The sequence below is a fragment of the Equus asinus genome, chromosome 16 (genome assembly GCF_041296235.1).
Source record: "Equus asinus isolate D_3611 breed Donkey chromosome 16, EquAss-T2T_v2, whole genome shotgun sequence".
NCBI classification, from domain to species: domain Eukaryota; kingdom Metazoa; phylum Chordata; class Mammalia; order Perissodactyla; family Equidae; genus Equus; species Equus asinus.
In genome coordinates, this window is record NC_091805.1 from 14,621,319 (window position 1) to 14,638,667 (window position 17,349).

Sequence of the window (17,349 nt, forward strand, 5' to 3'; positions counted from 1 at the left end):
AAGTCAAAAGGTGCTATCTTCAAAAGATTTGGAGCAAGGTAAAAAAGGAGTGATTTCTTTCACCCAAAGTCACCCAATGAGGCATTAATTTGAGAACACTGTCCTAATATAATCAACTATCATCCAAATTCCAAAGGACTCTATGTCCTATGGAACCCATAAAACTGTATTGCTCTCATTCCCAAAGCCTCAGAAATATAGAACATCACTCTTTAAGTGCTACGGCCACTATCTTTAGACAATTGTTTGTAAGAATATCATCATCCTTCAAAATCATCATCAGGAGAGCTCTTACAAAAAAAGTAACATAACGAATTAATGGGAAAATATTTTCCATCATCAATAACCAGCTAAGCCTTAAAAGAGCATCTCTTTTGCTAAGAAACAATAAAAAGCAAAAAACAGAATTAATTATCATTTTGTAAAAATGCACATTTTTTGAGTTTTTGATATTTCCCCAAGACATATGCTCTGCTCCCTTGTGCCTACAGATAAAAGTGATATGTAATACTAATGGTAAGAACTCAATTTATCTCAAACTGAAAAACTTCACTTATGAGTTGTTTTCTACCTCAAATTAGACTTTAAACACTTCAAATACCTGAAAATGCTAACAGTTCCACAAAATAAGTGAACAAAATGTTTAGATAAAACAACCTCTCTATTAAATCGAATACTAAAATACTAATTACAAAGAAAACAGAAGAAAATTTTTATCAAAGAGACCTATACTAAAAGGCCACCATATAATCATATACAAAATCTGAATACCTATAATGCATGGCAAAAAGTTATTATGTTCCACAACCAGGATTTGACACTTGGATCTGATACATACCAGGATCTTACAATTGTTACAACAAAAACATTACAAAGCTTCCTCAAATCAGTATTTTTATGCAGCCTGTATAATCTGATTGGGATATTAATTCAAAAATCTACTTTGTAAATGTGATTAACTTATATATAAATCTATCCTTTACTGTTGGTGATCATGACATTTATGATAAGCACTGTTTGTTAACAGTTTCTTTCACGTTTATTTAGACATTGTTAGCTCCAATTCGCTTGTGTTGCCACCCAGAATACTTTAAAGGAAATTTAAGCAAAACTGTGATAAATTTGGACACTGAGTTCTTTATTTTAAAAAGCACCTTTATCACAAAGGTTGAGAACTGAAAGTATTTTAAGATAGTCTCCCCTTATAATTTAGAATTAAGAAAAAGCTGTCTCAAAATGCTTTATGTAAACTATGGATAGACCAACTCTTTCTAATATGCTAATTATGACATACAACTAGCTGTCATCGTATTAAGAGTAATATCTACTTCTCTAAATCACGGAAGTCAAAAATGATGTATAAAGGACATTTCTTTAAATCAAAAGTTTTAATTGGAAATTAGACATAAGCAACTAAGATAAAAGCAGATGTGTAGCGTGCTAGATTTTCCTTTTCTGGATCATGTCTAAGCACTCATTAGTTGTTCTATACTGTCTGGAAGGCACAGACGCTTCATAACATTCTACAACTCTAAGTCAAAGCGTTTATGATACCTAACAATGTTTCCATTTTATAAATTAACTCAAATGGTATAAAACTTTAAAAAACAAAACACCATCAACCATGTTTCCACATGTCTTTCCTGAGATGTGTGAAATTATCAAAACTAGAAAACCACATTGCCACCGAGAAGAGAAATAAAGTTGAGTTTGAAATTTTTCCCTTTTTGTAGTTTTTTTATAAAAAAGTTGAGAAAATCATGTCAAACCTAAAATTTCAGCTAAAGCATTAATTTTAGCTGTAATAGAAATGCTATGAATAGACATTTATGACGAGATACTGAAAACGTGGGGAATAATAAACAAAGCAGAATTCATGGTTACCATATTTACACATACTCTTTGTTGTGTTTCAGTGCCACATGATCTGATTCAAAGTAATAAACATCAGGATCATCATCTTCCTCTTCTGTAATGTGCGGATTGGCACTCTCTTTGGCAGATGGCAAATGTCCAATATTGAGTCTTGCCTCTGAGGGTGGCTTACTTAGTCCTTCACTCCCATAATTTTCAGAGTCACAACATATCCCCTTTTCATTCTGAGAAATTTCATCAGGATTTGTAGGAGACTCACTTATATTATCACTAACAGTTGCATTTGTTTCATTGGGACTAAGATTATTCTCCTCAAATTGTCCATTTTCTCTGCAAGGAGAAGTGTTTTCAGTGGGACTACCTCTGGTAGGGGCCGGCCTTCGTGGTGAAGTTCTCAGAGTATATCGATGTTCTTGAGGTTCTGATAAAGACATCATTTGAGCTGAAACACAGTCTAGAACAGAAGATGGTTCTGGTTCTCCAGAGACTGGCATATTCTCAAGACTTGTGTCCAGGGCGTTACTGGTGTTTTCATTACACTGCTCTTTTGAGGCACTGCTATCTCCCACCACATCTACTTCCTCCTCAGAATCCCTTAAAGATGACTGAATTTCAGAAAAGGGGCCTGTAGCTGGCTCAGTAGTCAGCTGATTAACATTTTCCACAGGCAGGCCGGCAGTTACTATTTTGTGGTCCTCCAACTTGACCTGCACTTCCGAATTTGTGCAAGGCACGTTATGGTCTATATAACTGTCCTCCTTCCTACAATCAAGGAACATTGAAGTGTGGGTATCCGAATCCCCATTTTCAGCTACTGATTTTTCCTGCAACACATAGGAACCAGTGCTATTTTGTTTAGTGTTCCCATCAGGCTGACAGTCATCACAGTTTATAACAGCTGAATCACTGTCATCAACACCATTGACAGCCAAATAGCCAGTGATTTCTTCAACTACTGCAGAATTAAGTGGCCCTTCCTCACTGACATTCACCTTTTTAATTTCCCTTTTCTCACAATCATCCAGTATAAGACATCGACAAGCTCGTTTAGTCCCTTGAAAATCTGCATCATTGTCCACTACTGTACTCCTCTGTTCTACTAACTCCTTTTCTGATTTTATAGGTGAATCTTCTTCTGAACTGTTTGGTGCTTCAGATCTAAGACAACGCTTAATTCTTTTGAAAACTGGTGAAACAGGTTCTGTTTGCCTTCTCTCACAATTGTCTACAGCCTGCCTTTCTATGTTATCTTTTTCTGAAGAAGAAAGTCCTCTTTTCCTAGGGCTTACCCATGATTCTCGAGTACTTGGCTGTTTTAAATCAGTGGTTCTTCCATTATTATTTCCTTTCTGAATTTGCACAGGCTCTGGTCTCTTCTTTGGTGACCTTGATCGTACTTGAGAATGAGAAGAGATTTCTTCAGGGTGAGCAATGCTACGATTCCTTAAAGTTCTACCACAAAAAGATTCATCCAAGCCGTTTAACCCCACTGTTGATCTTGTAACACGAGTAGATCGGGAAGCAGCCATACTATGGCAAGTCCCTACAATACGGTCATCATGATCCACTCATTGGGAAACCTTCAAAAACGTAAACAAAATAATGAGAAAAAGGTAATAGTTAATATACCTAAAACAAAAGTATAAAGCTATAACTTTTTAATCCAAGTATAGCCAATATTAATAAATTATACGACATAATTTCTTTTATTAACATTTCCAAAAATGATATTATTAATAGCTAAGAATTTTATGGCACTTAATATAGTTCCAGGAATGGTTCTATATACTTTACATAATTAACTCACTTAAGTCTCACAACAACTAGGACAGGTGCTTTCATCATCCCTACTTTACAAACAAGGAGACAAAGGCACATAGAGTTTAAGTAATGTGTCCAAAGCCACACAGCTAGTAAGTGGCAGGGCAGGGCTCTAGCAACCATGCTCTTAACCTGCCTCGCTGTGTATCTGCCTCTCGGATACACAGGCACAAAGGGCCGAGAAAAGATCTCTCTCAAAGGCAGGATGTCATATTGGTTTTTAAAATAATAATCTTGAATTTAATTATTATCACAAAAACTACCCCAGTCATTTCTCATGTTTTCTCAAAACATTCCTGGGAGGTAAAAAGGCAGGCTCTGCTCTTTTTAATTCACTCTCACTAAAATGAGTTTCAGGTCAAATCCTTTGATAATAAACTATGTAGTATCCAAAAAATTTTGGTTGCAGTAGAATTTCTGTAATTAAGCAGATGGAAAGAAACCACAATCCTAGCTTGCACTTGCTAAGAGCAAAACAGCAAAGCCAAACCTCCCCAGTCTCTAGAAATACAGCCATAAATTAGCAAGTGAAAGGAAGTATTCTAAACAGGATAGAAGAAAAAAGGAAAGAAGACCCCGAAGCAAATATTACATTCAAGAAATTAAGAGTACACATATAACCCCATCCTTTCCTTCTTCAAACTCCTGTGTATATCTGTATGCCATGGTTTTAATGCATGTTGGGGAGATGAGCAGGTTTTCTGGTGTGGATCTTTGGTGTTTCTAAGATAGAAATGCAAGGGAAATTGAAAAATGCCCTGATCAATCCATTAGGATAACCTCGGAGTGGTTTAGGGATATTTTCCAAAGGCTCTCCCGTTAAGCAGAATACAGGATCTATTAACAGTTCAAGTCTCCATCCTTCTGATACTCTGTTTAGCTTTTCACAAGATACTTTGCCACTTCACTGCCTAACTTCAAATGGGGTACAGGATGGAAAGAAAAAGATGCCAATAAATGGCTATAGTACAAAGTTCCAGAGTACCCACCTCCTCCCTTTTACCAACGTTCCCATAGCCTCCTTCTCCTATAACCCTGCAAATGCCATTCTACCCCTCCCCCACAAATCAAATATAATCTGTCCTCCACCTCAGCTAGAAATATCTAACAGTGGAAAGGTTATGAAGAACTGGAAGACACAGCAACATGCTACCACATACAAAAAAAGAAACATTAAAGGAAACTGTCTTCCTGCTCCTGTCTGCTGACAGATGAATTGAGAAAATATCCTGTAAAATATGTAAGGTGGTTGAATTTAGTTTTGTTTCAGAGTATGCATACTTTTAAATTTTTAGTAAATAATTTTTTAAAATCTTACCAGGCTAACAAAACCAGCCCTGGGATTAAAGCATGACAATTTGTTCTAGAGAACTCCATAGCAATCATATGAACAATAAGTATGGGACACCAATCAGAACTCATAGTAAACTTTGCTTTGGGAGTCATTAGAGGGACCTAACATGTAATTCTCTTTTGCTAAAATATTTTCAAGATTACAATCTATCTATTTTTTTCCACAGGTAATAAATAGTGAATGTCCCATAAATACCTACTTTTAATTACAAAAAATTTAAGTTAGCCATCAAATGATGTTTCAAAAGAGTACAAACTAAAAAATAGTAAAATCAATTTATTTGTTTCATGTACCCAAATGTGGAGCTCTAAATTTGAAGGTTACTGATTTTAAATATTAAAAACAAGTTAATTTTTTAAGCTTTACTTACAATCTCTACTGCAAATATCTTTGAAGCAAATTCAATTATATTCATAATTTATTGTTCAAAATAATATTGGTAATAGCAATATTTTATAAACAGACAAAAAAGAATTTGTTAATCTTTACATTTTAAAATGTGATGCCATTAAGGGCTTATAAACCTCAAGCGATTCCAATAACAAGCATTCCTAGCCCTTCTTTTCTTTCCATACCAATCCAAATGAGAGCAAAATCTCTGCCTCATCATTATTAATGAAATAAACCTCGTAGTAGGAGTACTCAGAACTACTTATAAAGAACAAATCATATATATCTCATTATAAAATACCACGGATAATGAGCGCCTATTTTATTTCTTCAGGATTCCAGTGATTACAACACTGATTAATATGAAAGATTAAACCTCTTTTTATTTCTTTTGCTCCCTAAAACTGTTTTTATTCCACTCAACAACTACAACAAAGCCCAAGTTTTAGAGTTCTCAAAACCTGTGCTACTGGGCCATATTTAAAGCAAATCTGTTTTATAACAAGGACTCTTCTGGCACCTCAAACTCATGCAACTCAAAGTGTGGCCTGAAAACCAGCATCATGGGCATCTCCTGGAAGTTTGTTAGAAATGCAGAATATCAGACCCTGCACCAGACCTACCTATTAATCAGAGTCTCAGGTGACTTACATGCCTATTAGGGTTTGACAAACACTGCCTTAGACCACTGAATCCAGACAGGATTCTATTAAAATAATATAGTCATCAAGTTTCAAACTAAATTAGACCTGTTTCTAATATAGCCTTTAATTCCTAATTTGATCGTAATAATAAAAAATTTATAAATAAAGCCATGATCCTCTTGGCTAAGGAAGCATCAAATATAGGACTATAAAAATCTCTTGCCTGAAACTTAACACATTGTAAGCACTTAAGGTAATAAATTGGTTAAAATTATGAAGATTAGAGTTAAATGAAATTCTAACACTCTTCCCTCTGATGATTTTGTCTCCTGTTCTAACCTTTTTCTTCATATCTTTTCCATTTTGGATCGGCATATATAAAGGCACATATCTTCTGTAGTTATCCAATAAACTACGAAATTCAATTACCAAAAAGGGACTAAAAATGTCCTGATTATCTCAACCAAGTCTCAACACTGTTTTGCCATGCTTAGCAAAGTATTAGAGAGTAAGGCAGTTGTTTTCCTCATTTTATAACACAGAGTTACTGAAGAGATTCAGCGAGGACGCTTGGAGGACAAAATTATATTCCTGTCAAAAATTAAGTTGCTAAGGAAACATAAAGGAACTTATTTACAAACTAAGTATCTTCAGAAAATAACCCTGCTAGTTAACTAAATAGGAAGCACATGGTGAAAACCTTAGCCAGCACCCAACTGGAACTGGATATTCAATCACTCTAGTTTTAGAATTAAGAGAAACTGTTAGTTAACATATTCACACAGCAAAACCCAATGTAGCAACTAGAATGACGTTTTTCCTATGTTATCCACCAACTAACGAATATGGCACTTTCTAGAATAGAGAGAAAAGAATATGATCAATCACTAGAATTAAACAGACACCTATCCTCTCTTCTCCACCCTCATAAGTTTTCATCCTATTGGAGGGCATATCTGAGAAGGACAGTCAACCAAATTACAGCCTGTCCATTCTTACTAAGCCCCAAATGCGACCTATAATTCCACGTACCTCACCCATTTATTTGCTGTTGAACTTCCCTCCCCCAAATCTGAATCTACTTTTACTTCAAATCTAACCATAGGATTCTGAAACAGTATCAGCTATGTTTGAGATCATAATTTTCCAGCGCCTGTGTTCACATCTGCAGAACTACATCAATGAGAACTGAAAGGAATAATAAACATTAAACCAAAATGGTCTACCTAATGATACACTACTCCAGCTATCACCTTTACTTAAGAGAACGAAATCTCAAAAAGATATTTCAAAGACACTTCCTGTAACCTTTTGCTCCTACTATCATTACCAAAGTAGTTTGGGAATTGAGGGACTAGCAATCCTCCATTAACATCAATGTCCTGATATTCATTACCATAATATTTAGTTTTACTAAGTGAACAATTTTTAGGAAACTGGTCATGGTACTATGTAGACAACCCAAAGTGAAAGGCAAAAAAGAGCAAGAGCAACTGGGACCTGCTGCCAACATGATTCTTCTTGTATTTGTCTAGAACATAAACATAAACTGCTTAATAGTTGTTCTGACTACCCTCTCACACAATTCTTTTAAGATAAATTTCTTCAGCAATTACTACTTTATCTACAAGGTTAAAAGTAGGAGAGAGAAAGGCGGGGACCCTCCTATGCAATTCAACTTAAGGTTCTTAATACTCTCCCCTTTGGACGCCTGGGAACTCTAATATGTACTATCTTGTATAAAGGGATCTCCTCTTTCTTTCCCATTAAGAAAGATAGGTATATGACAGACAGATAATACAGAGACAGACAGACAAATAAAGATAGAGCTGAATGAACACACACAAAAAAACTGAGGAGAAAGATAAGTCAAGGAATTTCATAATGCTCCTTGAATCAAAAACACCTAGTGCCTCAAAGATAGGTATAATATGCTCTAGAGATTTAATTTATACCCTTCTTGGGGAAAAAAACAGTGGGAAATATTTCATCCCTAATCCATTCCCTATAGCTCCGAACTCCTATGAACAGCCAGTTAGACTGAACGATTTTCCATGCAGAGAAAGAAGTACTGAAAAGCAACAAGTGCCCCCTTCCCAAAAAAAAAAAAAACAAATCAAACTATAGTTGTCTTCACTACCACAAAACTAAATAACTTACCTGTACAACCAAAGATCTATCATTGTGGAAATATTATCTCTTTTCCTTATATCCTGAAGGAGTTGGAGCTATGATCTAGAATAGAGCTTAAGCATCAGGGTTTCAGACTCTCAGCTTCAGCCATGGAGAATACTAGAACCTCTTAAATTCCTTTCTTTAAAATAAAATAATAAAAAAAAAGAATTAAAGAAGCAAATTAACTTATACTAATAGATTTACCCCTTCTATAATAAGAGGAAAAAGCAAGTAATAGAGTATCTGTTCATAGTACCAACTTTGGTACTTCTTGGTAACTCTGTTGCCTCAGAGACACTAAGAAACTAAAAGGACTTTTAGAAACCAACAAAAACAAACCAAAAAAGAGCATGAAATATACTAAATCCTTACAACAACTCAATATTAGTTTGAGTCAAAATGTGACTCAGTTCTTTTCCAGAATCGAGGCAATATTTTTTTGAGAAGACCCAAAGACTGTCCTTGATAAGATTGCTCATACAGAATTTATAATCTCTTACTCTTATTCTAGAGGCCTCTCCAAATTCTTGCCTTCAAGTATGCAAAACTGGGGACTGAACCACAAAAATAATTTAGGTTATGCACACCAAAGAATCAACCAAATCTTTTATATTTCATGATAACCTTAATGGTTATTACAGTGCTACAGAACTCCACTATAAAGGAAAATCTCTATTATTTTTGGCATATAGATTTCAACAAAAACAATAAAGATTTTCTGGTTTTAGTACCCAGTTGGCCAGATATTTTAATTTACCTAATTACATTCCATTTCTTGGACAGTCTGGTTAATTACACTTTTACTTTATAATAATGTATTTTGATATCATTTTCAGAGAATCCGGCTAAATGGGTTATTATGAGTACCGATTTGGAAATGAGGAGGAACACCAGGAAAAAGACTAGTGGTATTTATGATGTAAATTGTCACTTTATTATAAACATAAAACTAGATACTCTAAAAGTGACACTGTTTTCGGTGAATGATCACAATTTAAAAACTGATGCAATTATCAAACCTTACAAACTAGAGTTACTATCTGGTAAAAATGAAGAGATTACAATTTTAGTCAGCTGGAAGGGGAACAGGGCTAATATCTAATATCTATAGATGCAACTTCTCCCAAATATGCCTTGTAAATTCCTGAAAAGCAAAAGGTAGTAAAATTCTCCAAATAAAATCATTTAATACTACATTTTAAAATGTTCTAAATTAACGTGAGGAGGATGCGCAGTGAAAACATGATCCTACAAAAAGTAACCCTTGATTTGAAAATTCACTCCTCTTATAACAAAGACTCCAACTCCTCTGTACCCAGTCCTGAAAGTCTTTCACAATCATGGCAAAACAGTACATTCTATACTGTGTGGTGCTGGTGGCAATCATCAGAGGCAACGAGGATCCAGAATGCGAGAAGTGTCTGAGTATAGGTGAACACGCCCATCTAGCACTCCATCAAAGTCCAGCCAGCCACGTTACTACCCTGTTTGGATTAGGTTCACTATAGGAACATCATCCTTTATGATATTTACCAGGCAAGGATATCTGCACGTGTTATTTTCACAGAAGAACTGATACTTACAGCTGAGTTCTACCAATATTAAGATAGACAGGATCATGCAGATGTGTTTCTTAAAAGCCTGATAACGCTGAAAAAGAAACTTCAGTCAATAACTTCTACTAACTAAAGCCCACTAGGGCTTAATTAAGATTACATTTTTTTCTTACCTTTTTTAAAGTGTCTCGCCTAGTATTTGATTCCCAAGCGTCTGCATTTATCTGTCATCACTGTTAATGTCCATGTTAGATTGAGACTTCAGGTATTAATTATTTATGTGGTTGTACTAGAACAACTTGATATCTGTGAAGGGAAACCACAATATAGTCACTATGGATGTGTTACTGTTTATAGATTTGTGGATAAAAGTGATAATATTTCTAAATACTTACACAGCACACTGCATTTTCTAATAAATTTCTCAAATAATTCCTTATATTTAGCTATAAAATATGTGTTATCTTCAACAGACTAAGATGATTTGCTAACACTCTTACAAATAATTCTGAGTACCCACATAAAATATTTCAAAATTTAATTCTAAATTAAAATTCTTACAAATTTGGGAGCTCCTTAGATTCCTTTTCTGACTAACAATGTAGACATACCACATTTTCCAGAAGTCTACAATTGCTCACATATTAATAGAAAAGTACTTTTTTTGTGTTTTACAATATTAGGGAATAAATCTATAATGCTTAATAATGCAGTAAAAAAGATCATGATTTTCCTTTAAATGTGAGTTTAAAACATTCAATCTCTTTTTAAAGTACTATCTTTGCCTTGTTTAGATTATCTCTTTGAGAGTAATTTGCCAATGTTATTTTGGAAGTAAACAGAAAATACATGTGACAAAATAAATGAAGAAATTAGTCAATTTACAGCTGTACAAACATTCCTTAAAAGTAATCTTAAAAACATAGATTTGGTTGTAGATTACAAGTCTGAGAAACACAATGACTTGTTTACAATGACGACAAAAAGCAAACTTTAAGTCATTTCAATCAGTTTATTAGTGGAAAAAAATGAGCTACAAAAAAAATACTCCTTCAGGGACCAGCCCAGTCACATAGTGGTTAAGTTTGTGCACCCCACCGCAGTGGCCCAAGGTTCACTGGTTCAGATCCCAGGAGAGGACCTACACACTGCTTATCAAGCTATGCTATGGCAGGCGTCCCACATATAAATGAGAGGAAGATGGGCATGGATGTTAGCTCCAGGCCAATCTTCCTCAGCAAAATAGAGGAGGACTGGAAGTAGATGTTAGCTCAGGGCTAATCTTCCTCAAAACAAAAATACTCATTCATATATATCAAAGAAAGAAACCCATGAATGGCATTCTAAAATGATTCACCACGCTGTGCCATTCCAAATTCCTACATAATCAAAAGAAAGAGTAAAAAATCTACACAGAAAACACAGATAACCTCACACCTGTTTTGTGGATAAAATTTGCTACTGGTGTTGTCAACCCGCCAGATCTTCTCAGTGAAAAGTTTCATTAAGAGAACAGAAACTAATATAATGTTATATGTCAATTACATCTAAATAAAAATAAATTGGAGGAGGGGCCAGCTGGGTGGTGTAGGGGTTAAGTTCATGCACCCCACTTCGGCAGCCCGAAGTTTGCTGGTTCAGATCCTGGGCGCAGACCTACACACCGCTCATCAAGCCATGCTGTGGTGGCATCCCGCACAGAAGAACTACAATGACTTACAACTAGGGTATACAACTACATACTGGGGCTTTAGGGAGAAGAAAAAAAAGATTGGCAACAGATGTTAGGTCAGGGCCCATCTTCCTCACCAAAAACAAGCATACCTTTAAAAAAAAAAATGGAGGAAAGAAAACAATAAATAATGTTAATAAACACTGATACCTATCCTCAAACACTTAAAACAATTCTCTATTCATTTGTTTACAAAGGTTAAAAAAGACTTGTAAGTAATGCCATAAAAATTAACACAGATCTAACTATTCCTAAATTTAAAGTTGCTATAGAGTCTCTTGTAAGAAGCAAGGAAGTTAAACTTGCCAAAACTTGTATTTCCTACATTGCGTTCCTCATGTCATTCACTATACATTTCAAATTTAAGCATTCTGCACAAACGCTATAATCTTTCTGGAGCAGACGAACTACTTTGAATTGTGACAAGCTACAATAATTTTTTTATTTGATTTAACTATAGTAACTTACTTCCTGAAGTTTATAAAAAACTTAGCTATTTTGTCTTTAAAAAGCATGCAAAATGGAAAACAAACCATTTAAATCCTCTTCCCAAGGCCTTCTTATTTATTCCTTACCACAAAGCTTTGCTTGTTTTCACATACTAATAAAATTCATTGACTATTCAAGAATTCCAAAAGCAAATCCAAAAACCAATCTTGACTGAAAAGAATTACTTTTCATACTATTTGCAGTCCAACACTGGTACTACTGTGTTAAATAGATTACAGGATCTCAGATTCATGGCACATATGAAATTACTTCAAAAGACTACAGAAAATCTCACTAGAAAATATCAGTCCTAGTGATACAGCAAAGTCATAAACCACACAACTTACTCTAAAAGCAAAACTGTGATGTCTAAGCCAAATGCAATCTAAATTACAAGACACAAAATTCTTTTTTAGTTTTACAAGACTGAAGAAAAAAAACTCAAAATAAATGTTATACTACAGACTAATATTTAGACCCAATCCTTCAGTTATTATAAGTGAAAATGTTAAATATGTGCACTATACTCTGTCTTTAAATGATTTTAAAAGAAACAGAGAGGGACATTCAAAGTCAGTTGTAAAAAGCATTAAGATAACGGTCAAAGATATAAACACCTTTGCTGGGAATGAAGCTTATCACAGTTACTTGCTATAGAGAGCTGAACTGAATTTTAACTTGGTACAGATTTCAGACATAAGCCTATTCCATAGTCAACAGAAAGGCAATAGAAAGAGCATCAGATTTGGTGGAAGGGGACTTAAGTATGATTCCCTGCCAGCAATAACTGTTTGACCATAAGCAAACCACTTTGTGCTTCTGCGCTTCGTTTCTTCATCTATAAAACAGGAGACATAATGCCTGCATACTGCCTCTCATAGTTATTGCGAAGCTCAGAAGAGATTATGTCTGTGAAGTAGTTTAGCTTAGTTGTTTTCAAACTTTAGTGTGCCTAAGAAACGCCTCGAACCAACCACCCCAGAAATTCAAATTCAGCAGTTGTGGACATGCATATATAACTCTATTTTTCACTAAGCACTTCAGGTCATGCCAACGTAGGGGCTCCCCGAAGATGAGGATCATACTTTGAAAAGAACTACATCAGTTTCTTCTGAACTTCAGTGTTCATAAGCACTACCCTATGTACTTGTTTAAAATGCAAATTTCTAAACCTTATCCTTTGAAATTCAGATTCAATAAACTTGGGGCAGGGAACAGAAACTTCCCTTTATCAAATACTACAGGTGATTCAGATGTAAGTGGCTCAGGATCCATCCTTTTAGAAATCCTGCACTAGATTCTTACCCCTACATATTTCTCAAATCATTCCCCACCTCTCTAGCATCACCATCCACGATCAACCTTACGCCTTCATCATCTCTCACTTGAACTAACCCACCTGCCTTGTAATTGGTCCCTCTACTTTAAATCTCTTCCTTTACGAATGTATGATTTACACAATAATCTAAAATGCACAATTATGTCACTCTGCTATCTACAGCCCTACCAAGGGATTTCCACTCCCGGCCAAAACAGAGTAAAAGGAATGAGATTTATGCTCCCACCTGACACAAATAAAAATCTGGACAAAGTTTATGAAAATGTTTTTCAGACACTGGAAACCAGACAATGTAGGACAGTGATCAGTGAAAGAGAAGAAACATTTATGAGGCAGTCTTTAATTGCCCCAGCTTACTGCTTGGAGAGTTTCCAGGCTGCAGAGCAAGGAGGGTAATCCTAGGCAAAGTTCAGCAGTCTCCCTGAGCTAAGAAGATGAAGTGAGGAGTGTGGGGAGATCAAAGTAGATAGGGTCCCCAGAACATTGTACCAGAGAGGAGGGAAGTGCAGAGAGCAAGTAAGACCTCACAAGACCTGCAGAGATCCCCCTCAAGTCTTCAGCTGAGTACGGATCAGTGTATGCAGTGTATCCAAGGCCTGGAAAAACCACCCATAAGGAATACAGGGAAAGATACCCAGAGCCAGGGGAATGCCAAAAAATGTCTAACAACCAGGGGCAGTTAGTGGTTTGTAGTTCCTGGTTTTTACAGGGTTACCAATGTCTATGCTGTCAATATTCCTACTCATGGCCAATTTCAAGCTACCAAGTGATATTGCTGAGTGCAAAGTTGGGAAGAAATACATAGTAGCACATTAAATATTATACAGTACAGTCACATGTCACGTAACAACGAGGATATGCCCTGAGAAGTGCGTCGTTATACAATTTCTTCATTGTACCAACATCATAGAGTGTACTTAGATAAATCTAGATAGTGTAGCCTATTATACACTTAGGCTATATGGTACTAATCTTATGAGACCCACCACTGTATATGCAGTCCATTGTTGACTATGTGATACATGACTGTATTTCTACCATAGAAATACAACAAATGTACATTACCACCAGAGCACAAAAATAGTATTATGTAATAATATAATTAGGAGGTAATAAGTTTTGAGTGTGTATCACCTTTGTAATATAATTGATTTAATTATAAGCTTATATAATTTAATTCTATTAATTCTATTAAGAATTAAATTGGTCTTTTGTTAATTAAATTGGGGCCAGCCCAGTGGCACAGCAGTTAAGTTTGCACATTCCGCTTTGGTGGCCCAGGGTTTGCCGGTTCAGATCCCGGGGGCAGACATGGCACTGCTTGGCAAGCCATGCTGTGGCAGGCGTCCCACATATAAAGTAGAGGAAGATGGGCATGGATGTTAGCTGAGGGCTAGTCTTCCTCAGCAAAAAGAGGAGGATTGGCAGCAGATGTTAGCTCAGGGCTAATCTTCCTCAAAAAAAAAATTAAAAATTAAAAAATTAAAGAAAAAAAGAATTAAACTGGCTCACAAACTTCCTGACATTTTAACAATCAGCTCTCACAAGCTCTAGCATAACCACTACTCATGGTTCACACAGGGCCAGGAACAGTTCCTACCAGCCAGAGCAGAAAACCTCCTAATTCACAGGACATCAAATACAGTGCTCAGAAGGGCACTGCCTCAATAGTGGGACAAAATGAGCTCTAAAGACTGCTCTGTTTGGCACCTAGCACCTAAGACTAAAAGCAAGCCTCAAAAGAATAAAGCCATTTGCAAGGAACATAACTGTGACCCAGAACAAAGTTCAAGAAACGTATGGGGGGGCTGGCCTGGTGGCACAACAGTTAAGTGTACATGTTTCGCTTTGGCAGCCAGGGTTCACTGGTTTGGATCCCGGGTGCAGACATGGCACTGCTTGGCACGCCATGCTGTGGTAGGCGTCCCACATATAAAGTAGAAGAAGATGGGCACGGATGTTAGCTCAGGGCCAATATGCCTCTGCAAAAAGAGGAGGATTGGCTGCATATGTTAGCTCAGGGCTAATCTTCCTCAAAAAAAATAAAATAAAAAAAGAATATCTTAAAAGCAGACAGAAAAAATGACATATTTGTACATAGAAAGAAAAATAAGATTGACGGCAGACTATTCAGTGAAAACAACACAAGTCACGAGACAGTGAAGTTTATCTTTAAGGTACTGAAAGAAATACCAGAGCAAACATCTTTCAAAAACTCAGGTGAAATAAAGATGATTTCAAATTGTAAATGTTAAAAGAATCCATAACCAACAGACATACACTATTTTAAGAAATGTTAAAGGAAGTTCTTCAGGCAAAAGGAAGAAGATACTAGATGGAAGTCTGGATCTACACAAAGGAAGGAAAAGCACCAGAAATGGTCAATTAGGATAAATATAAAAGACTTTTCCTCTTAGTTTTTTTATTTTTTTCTTCTCTCCAAAGCTCCTCAGTACATATTTGCATATTCTAGTTGTGCATGCCTCTGGTTGTGCCATGTGGGACGCCGCCTCGGCATGCCTGATGAGCGGTGCCATGTCCGCACCCGGGATCCAAACCGGCGAAACCCCAGGCTGCTGAAGCAGAGTGCGTGAACTTAACCAGTCGGCCAAGGGGCCGGCCCCACCTCTTAGTTTTTAAAACTCCTTAAAAGATAACTGACTATTTAAAGCAAAAAAAGACACCAATATGCTGCAAGATTTATAACATATATGAAAGTAAAATGTAATAGCACAACAGCCAGGAGGGGGGAAAAACAGTGCTGTAAGATTCTTATACTGCATGTGAAATGGTATAATATCACTTCAAGATATACTGTGACAAATTAAAGATGCATACTATGAACCCTAAAGCAACCACTAAAAAAATAAACAAAAGAAACGTGCTAGCTAATAAGGCAATGAAGGCAATAAAATAAAATCGTAAGAATAAACATAATCCAAAAGAAGGCAGAAAAAGAGAGAAAAGGGAACAAAGAACATATAGGAGAAATTTTTTTTAAATAGTAAGGTAGTAGACTTAAACTTAACTATATCAATAACCACCTAATATAGCCATTTCAAATATAAATGGTCTAAATTATTTATTTGGAAAAATTTACTTGGAAAAAGCAACAATCAATAAATTTTAAAGGATTGAAATCATATACATTGTGACCACAATGGAATTAAATCAATAATAAAAATATATCTCAAAAACCCCCAAATATCTTGAAATAACATACTTCTAAATAACCCATGAGTCAAAGAAAAAATCAAAAGAGAAATTAGAAAATAGAACTAAATGAAAATAAAAACACAGCACATTAAAATCTGTGGGATGCAACAAAAGCAGTACTTACAGGGAAATTTATCGCAGTATACATAGTCATGCACTGCTAATGACGGGGATATGTTCTAAGAAATGTGTCATTAGGCGATTTCATCATCATGTCAACATCATAGAGTGAACTTACACAAACCTAGATGGTACCGCCTACTACACACCTAAGCTGTATGGTCCTAATCTTATTGGATCACTGTCATTCATACAGTCCATCGTTGATCAAAACACTGTTATGCAGCGCGTGATTGCATTACAAAGAAGAAAGGTCTCAACTCAATTATGTCAGCTTTCACCCTAGGAAACTAGAAAATAAAGTAATAAAACTCATATAAAAAGAAGAAAGGAAACAATAAAGAATAGAAATCAATGAAACACAAAGCAGAAAAAAATAGAAAAAAAATAAACCAAAAGTTGATTCTTTAAAAAGAATCAATAAAATTGATAAATCTCTAGCCAGACTGATCAGGGAAAAAAATAAAGTTTACTAATATTAGGAAAGAAAGAAGTGATATTACTATAGATTCTATACTTTAAAGATAATTATTCCAACAAGGGTACCAAGACAAATCAATGAGGAAAGAAAAATAAGCTTTCCAACAAATGGTGCTAAAACAACTGGATATCCACATGCAAAAGAAACTGGACTCTAT

The 17,349-nt window shown here is 35.5% G+C and overlaps 1 protein-coding gene across 13 annotated transcripts in view; it reads right to left on the minus strand.

Annotated features, from left to right (window-relative positions):
* The window catches only part of ZZZ3 (zinc finger ZZ-type containing 3), a 117,803-nt gene that overhangs the window by 68,927 nt on the left and 31,527 nt on the right, over positions 1-17,349 (minus strand). For 4 of the 13 annotated variants that reach the window (XM_070486628.1, XM_070486622.1, XM_070486630.1 and 1 more), the window contains exons 2-5: positions 9,989-10,121; positions 9,843-9,909; positions 8,245-8,398; positions 1,900-3,455 (exon numbers count right to left, since the gene is read on the minus strand). The exons of 2 other annotated variants lie outside the window; for them this stretch is intronic. In XM_070486628.1, coding sequence (XP_070342729.1) covers positions 1,900-3,404 — 1,505 coding nt within the window. In that variant the 5' untranslated portion in view covers positions 3,405-3,455; positions 8,245-8,398; positions 9,843-9,909; positions 9,989-10,121. The remainder of the gene's footprint in view (positions 1-1,899; positions 3,456-8,244; positions 8,399-9,842; positions 9,910-9,988; positions 10,122-17,349) is intronic. 7 more of the 13 variants (XM_044749542.2, XM_070486626.1, XM_070486627.1 and 4 more) reach the window with 2 other exon arrangements.